General features: G+C 35.4%; 1 protein-coding gene across 1 annotated transcript in view; it reads left to right on the forward strand.

Moving 5' to 3' along the window:
- LOC115632412 overlaps positions 1 to 14,787 on the forward strand; it is a 50,102-nt gene extending 35,315 nt beyond the window's left edge. Inside the window, exons 3-7 of the mRNA XM_030529587.1 lie at positions 10,636 to 10,737; positions 11,705 to 11,813; positions 13,354 to 13,530; positions 13,592 to 13,705; positions 14,410 to 14,787. Coding sequence (XP_030385447.1) covers positions 10,636 to 10,737; positions 11,705 to 11,813; positions 13,354 to 13,530; positions 13,592 to 13,705; positions 14,410 to 14,549 — 642 coding nt within the window. The 3' untranslated portion in view covers positions 14,550 to 14,787. The remainder of the gene's footprint in view (positions 1 to 10,635; positions 10,738 to 11,704; positions 11,814 to 13,353; positions 13,531 to 13,591; positions 13,706 to 14,409) is intronic.
- The last annotated feature ends 2,409 nt before the right edge of the window (positions 14,788 to 17,196 follow it).

Genomic DNA, 17,196 nt, shown 5'->3' on the forward strand with positions numbered 1-17,196 from the left:
CGTAAAGTCCGCCACTGTGTGTACGAGTCTACGTATCTGTGACCTGAGCACTTAATTACTTTTTAGATAAATTGTCGTTTTTAATGTCTAGACTCGTAGATATTTTCCCAGAGCAAAGTAGCAGTAATTAAATGTGCTCACAGCATACCAAAAACTTTCGTAGCAGGCAATACGATACAGAAATTGAGGTAGAAGAAAATGTGAAAAGCTTAAACGTTGAAACCGTAAAAACTGTTCAGACACATACTCGTACATATTAGTACTACATGTATATGTATATAAATACACACACGCATACTGAGTGTGCGACTGTCGGGAATTTAGATCGTATAAATGATAGCAGGTAATTTATTTATAATTTGCTGGCGAAATTTTGTTATGCAAATTACAAAATATAATTATTTAAGATAGACGAGAAAAGGTTTCTTTTCTTTCATAACAACAAAAATAAAAACAAACAAAAAAGCACATCCTAGTCACCCACACACACAAGCTCAAATATTTTCCAAGGCTGCATAGACGGGACGAACAGTGGAGATAAAAATGCCAAAATTGGTATTTTATGAAAATTAACGCCGAAGGGTTTTCCTGGCTAACAATTGGAAGCTTCAGCCAGCTAGCGATATATCGTTAAGATAAAAAAGGTTAAACAAATATTTAAGCAGCCCCCTACTCTCTACTAAAGGTATGTGCGAGTGTGCCAGGCTGCATGTAGTACAATTTTCAAAGTTTAAGATCAGATAAACATATAAATTACTATTGGTCATGCGAAAAAATTAATGTTTGTAAAATTGTATGGCCTTTTCTTAGGCTGCGGCTGCATGGGAAAAACAAGCACATAATTCAGGCCATGGATAGCAATAATAATAGCATACACATGCGTACATACTATATCTCTATTTTCATATGACATGGCCTCAAATATACAAATACACATGTATGAAAACAAACCCATATTTGTATGTGCGAGTATGTATATTATCTACAAGTATATGTATAGTATAATATTTTGTATTTGAATGAATTTTCTAAAAATTGCTGCAGGCAAATGTATACTCGAACTTAACATACATACTATATTCGTAGTATATAGCATACCTACATACTTCTACTTGTATACGAGCGCCTTGTTTTGTTTGCCAAATGAAAATTATTTTTTCACATTCAACGGAGGAATAAATTAAATTTTTTGCCAGCACACATAAATTATTATCTCTGTATAGAGACAACGAGCATACACACATGTACAGTTATTTTAGACGTTTGCTATTGTTTTTTTTTTTTATTATTTGTATTGTTCATTTAAAAATAAAATTTTTTCTCCACGCACTGACTTAAATGTGCTCTTTGTTATTGTTATTGCTGCCTCGATTTTATTTCGCTCATTTTTTATTACTGTCCGTTTAAGGGACTTGCGCGTCAAAATGACAAACATATTTTTAAAAATTTAAAAATATTGTTGTGTACACAATGTGGCACTTAATATATACATATATTATCATTTTCTTTATCGGGTGGGAGGGGTACATCATTTCATCAATATTGCCCACAATATCAAAGCTAAATAAACCAAACTTTGCATAATTATTTACTTCTCAACCAATTTCATCGGATTCGGTCAGTTCTAAGAAAAGTTATTAACGAAATAATTTCACTCCAGTACTTCCGCGACAAATTGCAGGAGGGGGTTCGCTCTTATTATGTAACTATGTAATTCAGCAGCGGCAGAAAGTTTTGGGTACATAGTATTTCACTGCCGGGCTTTATCGACTGCAGCATTCTCCATTGTTGTTATTTTTACAATGACTTCCAAAACATTGCGTAGGAGAGCGTTCATGTGTGTACGTATTATTGTTTTCGTTTATACAGCATTTGCATTTAAATTGCATAAATTTATGAATCAAGTATAAGTACTCGTATACAAAATGTATATTTGATTTTAGCGGCTTATTAAAATGTGCCAAAGTTTATGGAATGTGCGTCTGGAGCTGCCAGCTTTATAATTTCATGGCCAAGCTCATTAGCAGGGGAACACATTTTCATTAAACGCAGCCACTTAGCGTCCAGGCGTGTCTGCAACGCCCATGCGCAGAATTAATTCTGCTGAAAATTGCCATAAACCTTTTTAATGAATACAAATCATTATCACTTTGTTGTCTGGCAGCCTTAACCGTAATTAAACAAGTGACGAGCGCTTGTTAGCCAACCTGCCGACCTGCCAGCATGCTTTTCTGACGGCCGGCCTGCCCGTCTGCCTGCCTGCCTGCCTGTTTGCTTGTTTGTTTGTTTGTTACTTAATAAGACGTTTGGGCCAGCCTGTAGAGGATAGGTCAACCTAAGAAAGGGTTGATGATGTGCATAGGAGTCAAACGCTGTCGTCCGCCTTCTTAACCCAAACAGCCACTCTATGCATGTCTTTTGTCATATCCCTGCTTTTGCTCGTAACAATGTTTTATTAAAACAAATGTTTCAATGTTGAGCTCACAAAGGACACACATTTTTGACCCAGATTTTATGCCCTAAGACAATTTTACAAGTTTCAGAGCTTCTGGGTATATACTTGTATATGTGTATGTGTGCATGCTTGAAAAATAGCTTTATCATTTCTATAAACTTTTATCCACACACACATACACACTCACAGCCAGAGACAAGGGCACACAACTTTAAACAATTAAGCATCGTAGCTGTTGCTGCTGGTGTTGTTGATGCTGTTGACTAAGTTGAGTAACTGCTCGGCTATGCTGACATTTTATATACTACAAGTATTGTCATGCGACAGAGGTGAAAGTTCAATGCCGTGACACAGCAGCAGGCGCAACTTTGGGTCCAGAAATGGAACAACGCCCTAGAAAATACTTTTGTGCCTTCAACAACAAAAGTTTAACGTTACACCAAATGCGAGAGTGTGAGCGGCTCGTGTATAGGCTCGTTTACTTTAGCTTCACTTAATACTGCACTTCATTTTAATTATTTTAATTGCAGAACAATCGTTTTCCTCTCTCGTTCCACCCTCTTAATTACATCAATTGTGGACATTAATGAATTAACAAAAGACCAAAAACACAACAACAAAAAATGCCAAGCAATCCCAACAGCTAAGTGTGTGCCTCTTTGTTTACATTGAATGGAAATGAAACCAAGGCAAGGCCTTTCACAATACACTCACATTCACAATCATATTCGTTTTGGTGGGCGTTGACAAAACGCTGACAGCTGCAAAGTAGGCAACGGTAATTTTTCCATTCCGCCCTTTTTTCGCGGCTTTTTGCCTTTGAGGCGAATACTTATACTGAAAGCCCATTGTTTGGGTCTCACGACCATCAATGCCAGAAATAATCACGGGTGCGTTTTCAATTTAACAGCCTAATTTGTGGCACGTGGTAAGCGTGAATATAATTGCTTAATTATGCATTAACTGCATGTATAGCACTCTTATTTACTTCAATCGCAGCGAGCTTCTTGTTTATGCAATCAACATCGAATCTGCAAAGGGACTTTGACTGTCCTTTTAGATGGACTTAATTTTTTAGTTCCTTGTAGAACATCAAGGAATTTTTTCCATTCATTTTGTCTCGAGTCACAACTGTGCACAATCGTTTTCGGGTTATGTGATCTTTCTTAATTACTCTCAACACGATTCTCTCTCTGCTCTATAAAAACTGCTTTTTACAATAATTCCCGAGAAAAACTTAACACTACCAGGTTGAAGATTTTCCTTCTATTTTTTGTCATTAAGTTACTTATTTAGAATTCAGGTTTTTTTACTTACTGCTTTGTATCTTTTTTTTACTTGTTGGGTCAGTTAATATTTATAGCATTTGTCAGATTTGTCTGTGAATGCAAATTAAACCTCCCCAACGGGTCGAAGGCGTTATCGCACATTATTCTATTTTTTCTAGATTATTATTGAGGCTTTATATCTTTGAACATTAATCATATGTCGACTACGCATACTTTATTGATTAATAAATTAAATAAATAAATAATTTCAGCTCATTTTTAAATTAAACTCTTTACGACAATGCAATGTTGTTGCCAGCAGCCCCTCGAATGAGGGAGTCCCCTTTTAATCGGGGCATAATATTTAAAAAATTTGGTGGCTTAAAAAAATACAGTAACTTTGTTTTTGGATATGATTTTTTTGTTACTATCGATCGATATATTATTAACAATTTCAGAACATTTCACAATTGTTTTCAGAAAAATAAAAGGCAATTAAAGGAGCGATATGGATGGGTCTTTTTTAGTATTCATCAAGACACAATGCCTGTGAATCAGTATAAAATGGCAAGCTATCATCAAGCACAATTGCTGCCCGACCTCACATTTTCATCTCCATTCGTTTTTTTTATAGTTTTTGCAAACACTTGCATACCACTGTTTGCTACTGACCTAATTTTGCAAACAAACTAGAAGTTGTGCAAACACTTAGATGGCCATTCACACAGAAACCGCCAAATATGCAAAAGCTCCTTGTTGCTGTTTCTGTTGCTATTTGCGTAGCCCATTTTTATGTCGCTTGCAACAATGGTGAGTGGGGGAGTGGGGGAGTGAGGGATCCGTGTGCAGTTGCAGGAAAGTGTAGGCGCCCCAGTTGTGTTTGTGGGTAAAGAGAATGCAAAAATAGTTATCAACTATGGCATAACCAAATGCATATATATGTACTATATACATAGATGCACACGCATACATACATATGTAGACGCTAAAATACACATAACAGTAAATTGAGCGATTTTCGCTTCAAAGTTTCAGTATTTTAGCTAAATTCACAGTTCGTGCCTTAAAAATGAAATGGAAATGCATACATACTCATACATACATGTGAATATCTCTCTACACATACATGAGTATTCACCTACACAAATACATTGGTAGAGCATTCATACAAGTAGACGTGCAGTTTGAATACAATTTTGCTGTTCACTCACGCAGACACATACATATAAACATGTATGTCTACACTTATGTGCAGATGGATGTGAAGAGAAGACAAAAGCCATACAAAAAAAAAAAATACAGATACCTTAAATAGAATTTTATTAAAATCGCTTGTTCAAACTTTTGCATTGAAAAAGTTTTTTACCAAATTTTACAGCGCTTTTTCATTTTCCTTATGGTCTGTCATTCTTTTGTGGATTGGGTGTGGATTGTGGCATCGGAAATTGGTTGAGAAACAGAAAAACAATATATTGTACGTGTATGCCAAACACATTCTCCACATAGCACTCCAATGGGATAAAATGTGCACAAATCCGCAGGTTTTGCTTGCAACAACAATTCAAATACATATTTCAAATTCAAATGGAAAAGCGCATGCCAAATGGCTTGCACTTGCATATTGATTTAGTTTTGCGCAATCCTTATTATTAACGCAAACATCCGCAGCCTCTCCCCCTCCCGCTCCGCCTCCCGACACCCCCTTTCTAACGCGACACATGTGCGCGGCACAGCTGTCAAAGATTGGCCGATAAGCTGCACAGACAGGGGAAAAAAGTCGTAAACAAATCAGAAAGTAATAAATACATTTCAATTCGGTCTGCGGCTACAATTCGATATTGCCCACCTTTGGGTGCTATGCAGAGCATGTTGGGATTGGCGTGAGTTTTGTTGTTGCTTCTGGCTGTTGGCATAAAAGGGACAAGTAGTTAGCATAAATTTGCCATAAATTTGGTAACAAGTGATTTGTGGCTGCAGGCGAGCGGTCTGGGCCCCACATTTTGGTTTTTCTGCATTTTGGTTTTGTTTGTCGAACACTGCGTTTTTGCCCATAAATTAAGGCAACTTTTTATTCACACATACATGCATATTTTAAAAAAAAGTAAAAGGTAAAATGTAAACAATTATCTACGCGCGCACAGCTGCAACACAACCGTAACCACCAATGGCAGTGGTAGTCATGGCAGTGCCACTTACCCTTACCCATTCATATATACATACGCACTTACATATATATATATATATATATATATATACACACACACACCCACACACACATGTGACAGGCCCAGAGATTTATGCGCTACATGTACACATACACATGCAGCAGCAATTCATACAAACACATACCGTCGTCGCCTACATTTGCCAAAGGAATTCGCATCCTTTTGATTAATTGCAGCAACATTTTATTTCTTTTCGGTTTTTGCGTTTCACGCTCCTTTTTGCTTATGCATGTGTGTGTTCTTGTGTGTGTGTGAGTGTGTTTCTGGCAGTTTGGGTTGTGATGGCTTTACTTCGGCTGTTGGCTCCCTTCCATATCTTTACATATTTTTATATCCTGGCAAAAGGTAAAATATTATGCTTTCAACACATAAAAAGTAAAGCACGTTTTTTTACTATTAAATGATTTCTTTATAGAAATTGATTAAATTACTCTTAACAACTCTGTCTGGTCAAAAAAATTAAAATAATATCGTGAAAAATGTAAGAATATGAGTAAAAAAAGAAGAAATTTATTACTCAAAAGAAGAGTAATAAAAATTGAACTACGAGAATAACCGTAAAAAGATTTCTACACCATTTAAGGAAACCATTTTTTGTCAATCGACTGACTATTAAAAAAGAGAATTCTGTTCGAAATCGTGTCAACATTTACTTACTATTTATTTTATGTGTAATTTACTTAATTCCCAATGTATTAATTCATTTACAAACCTAGTAAATTACAAACTTAGTTTGCTTTTTAATTAATTACTTACTTACTTACTTGAATACTTTCATACTCAATTACTTACTCATTTACCCACTTACTTACATACTTAGATATTCACTTCTTTACTAAATCACTTACTTTCTTACTTACTTACTAACTTTGTCGTTTACTCGCTTACTCACTTACTGACTCACTCATTTACTCACTTACCTAATTACTTTCTTACTTATTTAGTTACTTATATATAAATACTTACAAAAACCATTTGTAAACGAATTTTTATCTCAAAAATAGCTCTAAGAGTATATAATATTCGACGAGCACATCAAAATGTTTCCATCTTGATATTTTTTTCCGTCTCTCTCTCTCTTGTTGTATATTTATTTCTAAATACGAGTATATATACTTTTTTCAGTCGCATATTTCACTGCTTAAGATTTTGTGCTCCCTTTTTAGCGGCTCGGTTTATTTGCCAACACGTAGAAGCACTAGGCTTCATAAATATATACAGTATATACATATCAATATGTATGTGGTCTGAGTCGGCGGCTCTTCATGCCCTCTTTTTGCAGTGGATGTGTGAGCTTGAATATTTTTGGCACCAAGACACAGGCGCAGAGAGTATGCTAAGGGAAAAATCGCATTAAATTTATGCACAATTTATGCCTCACACTTCTGTACCTCTGTACTTACTTGTTTCACTGTTGCAGATTGTATTGAATAGATATATAGATTTTCATATGTAGCTTGCCAGCAGCAGGCACAGACACCATAATAAACGACTTAAGAGCATATTCGTCGCTCCATTCAAGTGCAGATTTTGCCAAAGCATGAAATATGCTTTCAACATATATTTTAATTTGCCAAAGAGCAGCCGGTTGAACGAACATAGAGTATAAGCGAATGAAAAATTTTGTATCGTATTTGTATACGCCACCCATTAAATAATATCATTTAGTTAATGGTAGAAATTCAAATTTAAATTTTCCCAATAATTTCTATATATATAAAACAGTTTGTACTGACTGACTCATTGGCAATCAAAGCACAGCCCAAACGGTAAGAGCTACGAAGCTGAAATTTGGACACAAATTTCTTTCCTTTCCAGTGAAAGTGATCATTAAGAAACCGTTTTAGAATATTCGAACTCCAAAGGGTAAAAAACGGGCTCCAACGTTTGTATGAAAAATATAAAATTTTCATCCGATTAACGTAGAACTTAGTTTGTATACTCTCAGAAAGAATACAAAAAAAGCTATATACTTGGTTTTTTGGGTTTAAATATTTAACCACTTTTTTTCAATTGAAAAGCTTGTGTTATAAATTTTGTCCGATGGATTTCAAATTTGGGGCATATAATAATATAATAATAATATAACAGTAGCAAGAAATAACAAACAACACAAATTTCACAAATTTATTATTTAATTTTTTAAAAAATCCACAATTTAATTCTCTACTTGCCAGCGCTTAGGTACTTGGTATGAGAAGCGCAGAGAAATTTTATGTTTCAGGATTTCACAATTCAATTTCAAAATATCATAATTTTATTTTTCAGGATTTCACAATTCCATTCACGATTTGCCAGCGCTTAGGTATTTGGTATGAGAATCGCAGAGGAGGGCGCCCACAATGTTTTAATTTGTCAGAAATTTCACAATTCAAAGCCACAAATTTACTATTTAATTTTTTAGAAATTTCACAATTTAGTTTTTGATTTTCTAGTGCTTAGGTACTTGGTATGAGAATCGCAGAGGAGGGCGCTCACAATATTTTTATTAAATTTTTTAATTTATCAGAAATTTCATGATTTAAATTCACAAATTTATTACTTAATTTTACAGAAATTTTACAATTTTATTCTCGATTTGCAAGCGCTTATGTACTTGCTATGAGAATCGCAGAGGAAGAGATCCCACAATATTTTAATTTAATTTATCAGAAATTTCACAATTTAATTCTACAATATCATTATTTAATTTTTTTTTAATTGGACGATTTAATTCTCGATTCGCCAGCTCTTAGATACTTGGTATGAGCATCGCAAAGGAGGGCGCCCACAATGTTTTTGTTTAATTTATTAAAAATTTCACAATTTAATTTCAAAATATTACTACTATTGTAAAAATATTACTAAATCGTACTATTGTAAATAGTACGGGCATGGTCAGAGTATGTATATGCCCTAGCTTTCGGAATGTACCAATGTGCTATTGGCAGTTCCTTTGGCAACTTTAGAGAGTGTCGGATGAGAAATATCATATTGTAAATAAACTTATAATTGTAACAATAATACTGAGCCCACCAAAGACGGACAAGACCTGCTAGTAGAATATGAAGCTTTTAAAAAATATTATCATGAAGTCATTTTTTAATCAAACTTTCAATTGGTACCGTGTTAAAATCAAGAACAACATCAGCTTTATTTCGATTTTCTTTCTCAAAAAATAGTTGATTATACTTGATTTTAAAATAGTTATTGCATAAAGGGTTTGATAGGAGCCTTTGATGTGAATGCACACACTCAGCCAACAGCAATCTTAAGAGTATTTTAAACATGGTATGAATTAACTTTACACTTAATAGTAAAGGTATTATTCGCAGCTCGAGAAAACGGTAGCCGTTTTTTGCATTCCGATGTCTCTTCGCTGTATTATAAGTATTATCATAATAAGACAGGCATTCAAAGAATATTTTAATTAAATATCCTTTTTAAATGAAATCATTCATTTTCCTTAAGATACTTGAAGCAGCGTGCTTAAATCACAGCATCGTCTTTAAATTGTCATTCTAGAGTCGTTTGTACTCGTAGGATCTTGAAATTTGAGTCTTACGTGTGCACACAAGCTGACGCCTTAAGCATTTGATGAAAATATAATTTTCTTATAGCTAAGCACAATTGATTTTTCAATTTCGTTTACTACCTTTCAACTTAATTTGAACATTTTTTGTCAAAGGCACACTCGTGCGCACGAAGCGCCAACGTGCGTGTGTCAATATTTGCGCTAAAAAGTTGTACACTCGTTTTCCAGTCGCTGGCGCCTCGATTTACTTTCGCCTACATGTTTTTTTCCTTTTTTTTCTTTTGCTACGTTTTGCCAATAAATAGAAATCCTTATCAATTGAAAATTGATTGATACACCCGCGTACTTAGGCTTGCATGTCACTTCAGCAGACTCTAAGGCATTGCTCATTTTTTGCCTAAACCTACTCTACCTCATTCCCAATACCATTCTATCATTTTTTGTCGGCCATTTTCGATTTGTTACCGTCAGCAATATAGCATATGAAAGCTAATCGAAGCAGAGTGGTGTAGAGCGGTGGTGTGGGATGGGCCCTCATCAAAAGTAGATGACGAAATGATTAATGGTCATTTGAGATTAAGAAAAGTCACACGCACACACACACGCACAGGGGGTGACGAACCTCCAATATGGCTACGCGCACGCCCATTTGGGATACCAACCACGGGGCTGTGTTCCTCGCCCACTGCCCACTGGCTCCAACCTGTAATTGGGTGCTGAGGGGTGAGTTGGGTGTTGGGCCCTCGCCACTTTTGAACATGTTTGTTTGTCTATTTACTGTTAAGCAGCCAATTTGAACTCTGGGCGTTGGATCAATCAATCTGCTATTATATTTATTGTTGTTATTGCAATGCTTACACGTAATTGCTTTTTGATATTTTTTTCCTTCTGCCCTTAAGCTGTATCTTTTTGCCTTTTGAGTTTTTCAAAATTGCATCGTCATCGTGTTGTTGTCGTCGATTTGTGTGTGTGTTTGGGTATGCCTTTGTGTGTATGTGTGTGTGTGTGTGTAACAAATTGTTGATGGATTGACAAATATTTGTTCAAGACGCACGAACGACCCTGAAGCGGACATATGCCTCACATTTTCACAAGCCCTTAAACTAAACGAAGGGCTTCATTGTATATATTTTGCTAATGGCATGCTGCCTTTTTACCCATCTTTTCTTGTAGGTATCATGGATACGCAAAAAGGATTATCATCTGTTAACAGTCGGTCTGACCACCTACAGCAGCGATGAGCGCTTCAGCGCCACCCACTTGAAACATTCCGAGGTGAGTAAGCACAAGGACACGGAGAGAATTGGCAATTGAAGCAATTTGAAACTGATTGCTTGCTACGCCATGTCGGTAGACTTCCGAGCAGTTCGTCAGTCAGTTTGTCTGTCTGTCTGTCTGTCTGTTTATCTGTCTGTCTGCCTGTCAGCTAATGGCAAGGTCACTATACCAACCAATTTCATACAACTCCACGCATCGTGAAGCACTCACGCACGCACGAATGCAAGCACGCGTAACAATGCGCACATCCTTGAACTATGCGACATGCACCACTGAGTCTAACGGCATCGCATATGCTATACGTGGCAACATTTTTCTGTCCCAATCCAAAAAAATACACTCCTGCACGTGTGAGCATATATCTGTCATTCTGTCTGTGTGCTTGTGTGTGTGTGTGCTGTGTCGCATATTGCAAAATATTGACACGTCTAAGCAAATGCAGAGCAATGCAGATGGAAAAAGGAAAATAATAAAACTGCTACTGCATCAACAATACTTGTATATATAGTTCAGTGGTGCAAAAATTTATTTTACGCAGAATATTATTTATTTATACTTGTTTATATATTTTTTGTTGATTTCGTGGTGAAAATATTTTACGAAGCTTCTATTTCTGCTTTTTTTATTTGTGTCAAAACTGAAAGACAAATTCTTGCAATAACTATATTTTGGATACATTAACATTTTTATTAATAGCAGCTATTTGTTTTCCATTGAAACAAAATTGCTTATAAGGTACTTTTGTTATTATTAAAATATTACAAATGTCACTTAATTCTATTTTAAATTATGGATTAGATTATAATTTTAATCTGCACTCTACATTTGATTTTTAAAATATTTGCACATAACATACATTTGCAGTGATCCACTGTTCAAGCCCAACAATTTTCTATATCTATATGTGTGTATATTGCAACAGTTCATTTCATAATATATTCATGCATATATGTATCTCACACAGGATTGGACATTGCAAATAAAATTCGTGCAACTACGTGATGCAGGCGTGTACGAATGCCAAGTATCCACACATCCGCCCACATCGATATTTCTGCATCTGAGTGTAGTCGGTAAGTAAGCAGATGAAGCGACAAATGTACTCGATAAATGGCAATCCACTCAGCGCCTTAGTATTGGAAACTCCCCATTGTTTTTGCATTCAAGTGGAAGCAAGTAGTCTGCTCCACTAAAGCGCAGACTTACTCATGCCTAAGTGCAAAGATTTTTCTTCTTTATAATTTTACGCTTTAATGCATTTTCCAAACTGCTGACCCACTAAATACGAATAAAAAATGAAATGTGAATTGTGCGTCTGAGATCTGAGCAGCTCGAGAACTTGAAATGGAAAAATGTCAGTAGAGCGGCCACTCACTCGTGCAATTTTTCTGGGTTTTGGCAAGCATTTTATGCGCTCGAGCCGAAATTAGAAACATCTTTATGCCAGAAAGATAGCAACAAAGTCAGTGTGTAATCGTGTATGGGACGCTGGTCTGCCAGTCAGACAAAGCCGACTAGAAAAGAGGGAACAGGCACACAAGCAAACAAACACACTCGCATCCACATAACAATGGAAACGACTCAGCAAATTTCTAACATCGTCGGCGTTGGCAGTCAGGCATGTGGTCGTGGCAAAGTGACGCACATTATTCTAAATTTAACAAACAATTTGCCATGAATGTGTAGGCCCTAATGGCCATTTTTTTCTCTCACAAAAACAAAGCTCAGAAGCAAAAAGAAGAAGGGTCAAATTACGATTCTTACATGCTAATGTGCAGCACTATGTCGATTTCACATGACTACGATATACTCTGAAACATACATATTTAACTAAGTCAGTCTCATCGAATTTACCTTTTTGATTAAATTAGGAAGAAACTAAGTTCCAAACTTTTGGGCTAGCAAATTTATTTTTGTTACATAAAATAATGCTTAAATTGTAATGTGCATTTTTAGCTATATATGTATAGTATTCCAATATTCCAGCGGAAACAGCCTTCAGAGTATTCAGCGTGTCTCGTAGTCGTGGACTTCCAAATGAAGATATTTTCATATACGTATTTTGCATTTTGGTTTTGATTTACTTTAATGCTTGAATTGTTAATTTGCAAACTACTTGTAAAATTGCTCCCAAAACCCCTTCAAATTTACTTGATAATGGAACAGACCACAAAACTTTTTTGAAAAATTACTTTTCACTTAAATTTGTTCGTACAATGACATTGATTACTGATTGGTTTAATTGGTTTCATTTCCAATCAGGATCTTTTGATTAATTCGATTGCCATTGCTGTTTTGTCAGTTCCTTGTGAATTTTAAAAATGAACATTTAAGACAACTTCTTCTTTGGCTCATTCGGTTCAAATTTCAAAAATTTAAAGCTACAAATTGAGTATTTTCAGTCTAAGGGAATAAAATAAATAATAAACAAAATCTAGTTATTTTATGAAGAAACGGTATTTATAAAACTGACGCGTCATATGCATTCGCATACAACCTAATGTTTGCCCAACTCTGAACTAAATTTAAATGCATTTCTACCTCTTTAACATGCTACACACCCAATTGGGCCGATAAATTTCCAATTTCCAAAATGTCATTCCATTCGGTTAGAAGCACGCGCCGAAATATCAGGACCACCAATACGTTATCTAACGCCGGGCTCCACGCTGCGCTTACAATGCCGTGTTGTGCAAAATACCGAGGCTTCGGAGTATATATTTTGGTACCATGACAACCGCATGATTAATTATGATATAGATCGGGGCATAAATGTGTCCACCGACCCAGGTAAATGTGTAAGCTGGCTGTGTGTGTGCACAGTAAATATTTATGCTGCCAACCATTACAGATTTTCAATCATCCGAGCTTACTATTTTGCGCACACGTCGCGAGCACTCGGGAAATTTCACATGCGTGGCCAGCAATACCCAGCCTGCGAGCGTTTTGGTTCACATTTTCAAAGGTAAGTGAGGGGACATTTTTTTTAAATGCATCAGCAATTACTATTAATTTGATGTGCAATGGGGTGAAAGTGGGAATTCAATTTACAGAATTCGCGAGCATTGCAAAATGGCATAAATGCTCGAAATGAATATAAAGGAAATGTTCATTGTTGTTGTTGTTTTACTTCAAACACCAGTATGTACGAGTACACGTATAGTGAAAAGCTCTTTCACACTTCGTACATCAAGCAGGAAAAAGCAATAAAAGTAATTTATGAAAATACCGCAACCACAAGCATGCGGATTAAAAACGCCCGCAAAAAAGCACGAAGCGACGTCGCGCTGCCATTAAAGGCTATGCAGGAAGCGGCCATAAACAGCAACTAAGCACCCACACACATGTGTGTGAACACCTCCACGTTGCATGGCTGGCCGGCCATGTTAACGGCATATAAAACTAAGTGCTAAGGCACACACATCATATTTTATAATACTTATAAGCGTCGCATGGTTTCTGACAAACTTAGGGGGAAGAAAGGATTTGTGCAAAATGGTAGCCACTCATTAAGCTTTGTTGTGCCAGCTCATGTTTGTGCTTTCACTCTGTTATTTGTGTATAGTATGTGTATCCCCAGACGACCACAACTATCTCGTTTAATTAATTTGTACACACTTTCTCTCTCGCCCACTCTCAATGTCTTTTGTATTGTCTTTTCCTACACAGGTGATAACCCCGCGGCTATGTATCATGGACACGTCGGTGGTTCAACCAAAACGGCGCAGTCGCAACTACATATTTTTGTGGTAATCATTGCCATCGGCTACCGGATATTTCACACAAGCATATATATGAAGATTGTGTAGATTGTCACGGAATTGTCAGATGTTACTAACTTGTAATTAGTTAAGCAAGAACAGTCTTTTCTACGAATCACTCCTACTCTCTTCTCTCTTGTACAAGCAAACAGATACATACTCGTACATACATAACATAAACGATTCATACATACATACGTACGCAACTTTCATTATCAAACTAGCATAATACATACATACCTTCAAGCACTACAAACAAACAAACAAAAAAAAAAAAAAAGAAAGAAAAACACCCACATCACTTACTTACGCTCTATCAATAACTCTCTATGAAAGTATCATCAAATGTTTGGCGAAATTGGTAAGAATAAATCAGTAAATGTATGTACTTAAGCCCTTCATATATAACTATAGCAAACGATAACTTTATTTATATATATATATATATATATATATATACATATATATGAAATATATACATACATGTGTGTGTAATTGTAATTAATAGGCGCTTTAAAAGAGCACTATTGGAAAGCCGTTGATGGAAAGCCGTAATAGTTAAACTTCAATTTTAAACCATAAGCTATAGTTGTTTGTCTTTTTATTGAGGTGCATGTAACTATTGCAAGCGTTTCATTTAATATTCTATTGAGTATTTAATACAATCCCGACGGCTTTTATGGTTGGAACGAGAAACCAGCATAACCATTAACGTGTCGCAATGAGCAGAGAATTCACTTGAAAATGTATAAAAGGAAACAAGTTTTTGAACTAAAAGCATGAAGAGCTTTTATGTAAGTGATTTTAAGTCAACTTAATCATAGATATGTATTAAGTTATACAAAAAAAAAAAAAAAAAAAAAAAAAAAAAACTGAAAGATAAAAACCAGAAACTAATCTTAAAACTACAATTATCTTATATACAGCTGTCTACAACATGTATGTCTAGTCCTACTCCTTTTGTAACACAATTAAATTAAGTACTTAGTTTTTATAAAAGCAGTTATTTGATTTAGATTTGGTCTATGGAAATTGTATATACAGAACTATTTAATTGCTACCATTTAATAATTGCTAAATAAATTTAATTTAGTTTTGAGATCAACTTAATTTTATGAATCCTGTAAATAAACTTTTGTTACAATTAAAAACTAGACAACTATTAATTATAAGTAATTACTGAAAATCTAAAACTGAGAGCAGTTAAGTTATTTGCATAAATGCAAAAAAAAAAAGAGAAAAGAAAAGGAAAGTATATTCGTTGGCTTAGTACTCATTTACGGCAAAATTCTCAAATAATAATTGAAAAGGTCGGGTAAAGTGCAAACGGGGAAAAAAATAAAGAGCATTCTGCATTGCTAACAAGCAATAACAACTTTGAAATCAAACGTTTAACCAGGCGCGCGAAAATCAAATCAAAATAGTCTAAGCTAAGATATTTGGCAAGTTGAAAGTAGATACCGTCATCAATAGCTGTTTGAAAGAGCTGACAACATAAACGGCATCCTGCAATCAATCAAGAAAACATAAAAATAAATCGGCAGCTCCCAAAGTAAGATTTTGAAATAATCATAAAGTCACAGTATTGCTAGAATAATGCCGAATACTTACTAAACTGGGGAAGATAACAATGTAAATAAGAATTAGAATTGATATGTACACTTGTAGTAAATGAAGAGGAATATTCCAGAATACACAAGAAAGATAAATTTGAAAGAAAAGCCATTTCTAGAAATTAAGTCTGTGTAGTTAAATGTAATAAAAATTTGCAAAATCAACATGAACGAGAAATAAAACATAATAAAATTATGCAAAAAAAAAAAGAAAATACCACTACTCGCATTTTAATATAATATCAAGGAAACGGAACTAAATACGCCAGACTCCATCAATCCTTTATGCAAACGAAGTGTCATGCGACTATTCGGTATTGCAATATGGCTTATTAGTAAGACGCTGGCTTGTCTGGCTACTGCCTCATTGTGTGCACTAAGTTGCTGTCAACAGGCGGCTATCAGTATCAGCATGGCAACAACAACAAAAACCACTTCTCCACCAGACGCTGCTCACTTTTCTCTGCTTGCCATTTTCTTTGCTCCCACTACAGCTTCCTTTTCTTCAGTTAATAAAAGCTAAATTGTGTGCTGAGAATGATGACAGCGCGTGGAACGAAGGATGACGACAATGGCGAGAGGGGATGCTCCTGACGTTGACGGTTCCCTCTGGCATTTCGAGGGCCACGTTGACGCTTGTGGCAAGTTATGCATAAGATGCACCCGTCATAGTGCACTCCATTAAAGCGTGCCTCAAGTTGACGAAGAAAAAGTGACCTCTTGAAAAATATTTAAACCATTCTTATCATCTTCTAATTGCATAATTCTACAAATTATTTTCCATACAACTTTAGCTTTGTATTCAGCCAATAGACAGTTCACAGCTCTCCTTGCGTTTTATTTATTTTGCTTTTAAATACATTAAATCAACATAGAGTCCAAGCCACACTCTAAAGTGGTTCCTTTAGATGTATGAGAAAGTTCTCAAATGCATACATACACATACGTGTGCTGGAAGCTAATACAAGTTTTCTACAGATTTTGAGCACAAATTGTGGAAATTCTAATGGGCAACCGCAAATTTGCTCAAGCCTGCCGAGTATTCTGCAAATAAACTCAATTAAACTAAATTTAATTCATTT

Source organism: Scaptodrosophila lebanonensis, unplaced genomic scaffold (genome assembly GCF_003285725.1).
Source record: "Scaptodrosophila lebanonensis strain 11010-0011.00,11010-0021.00 unplaced genomic scaffold, SlebRS2 tig00000001-arrow-pilon, whole genome shotgun sequence".
Classification (NCBI taxonomy): domain Eukaryota; kingdom Metazoa; phylum Arthropoda; class Insecta; order Diptera; family Drosophilidae; genus Scaptodrosophila; species Scaptodrosophila lebanonensis.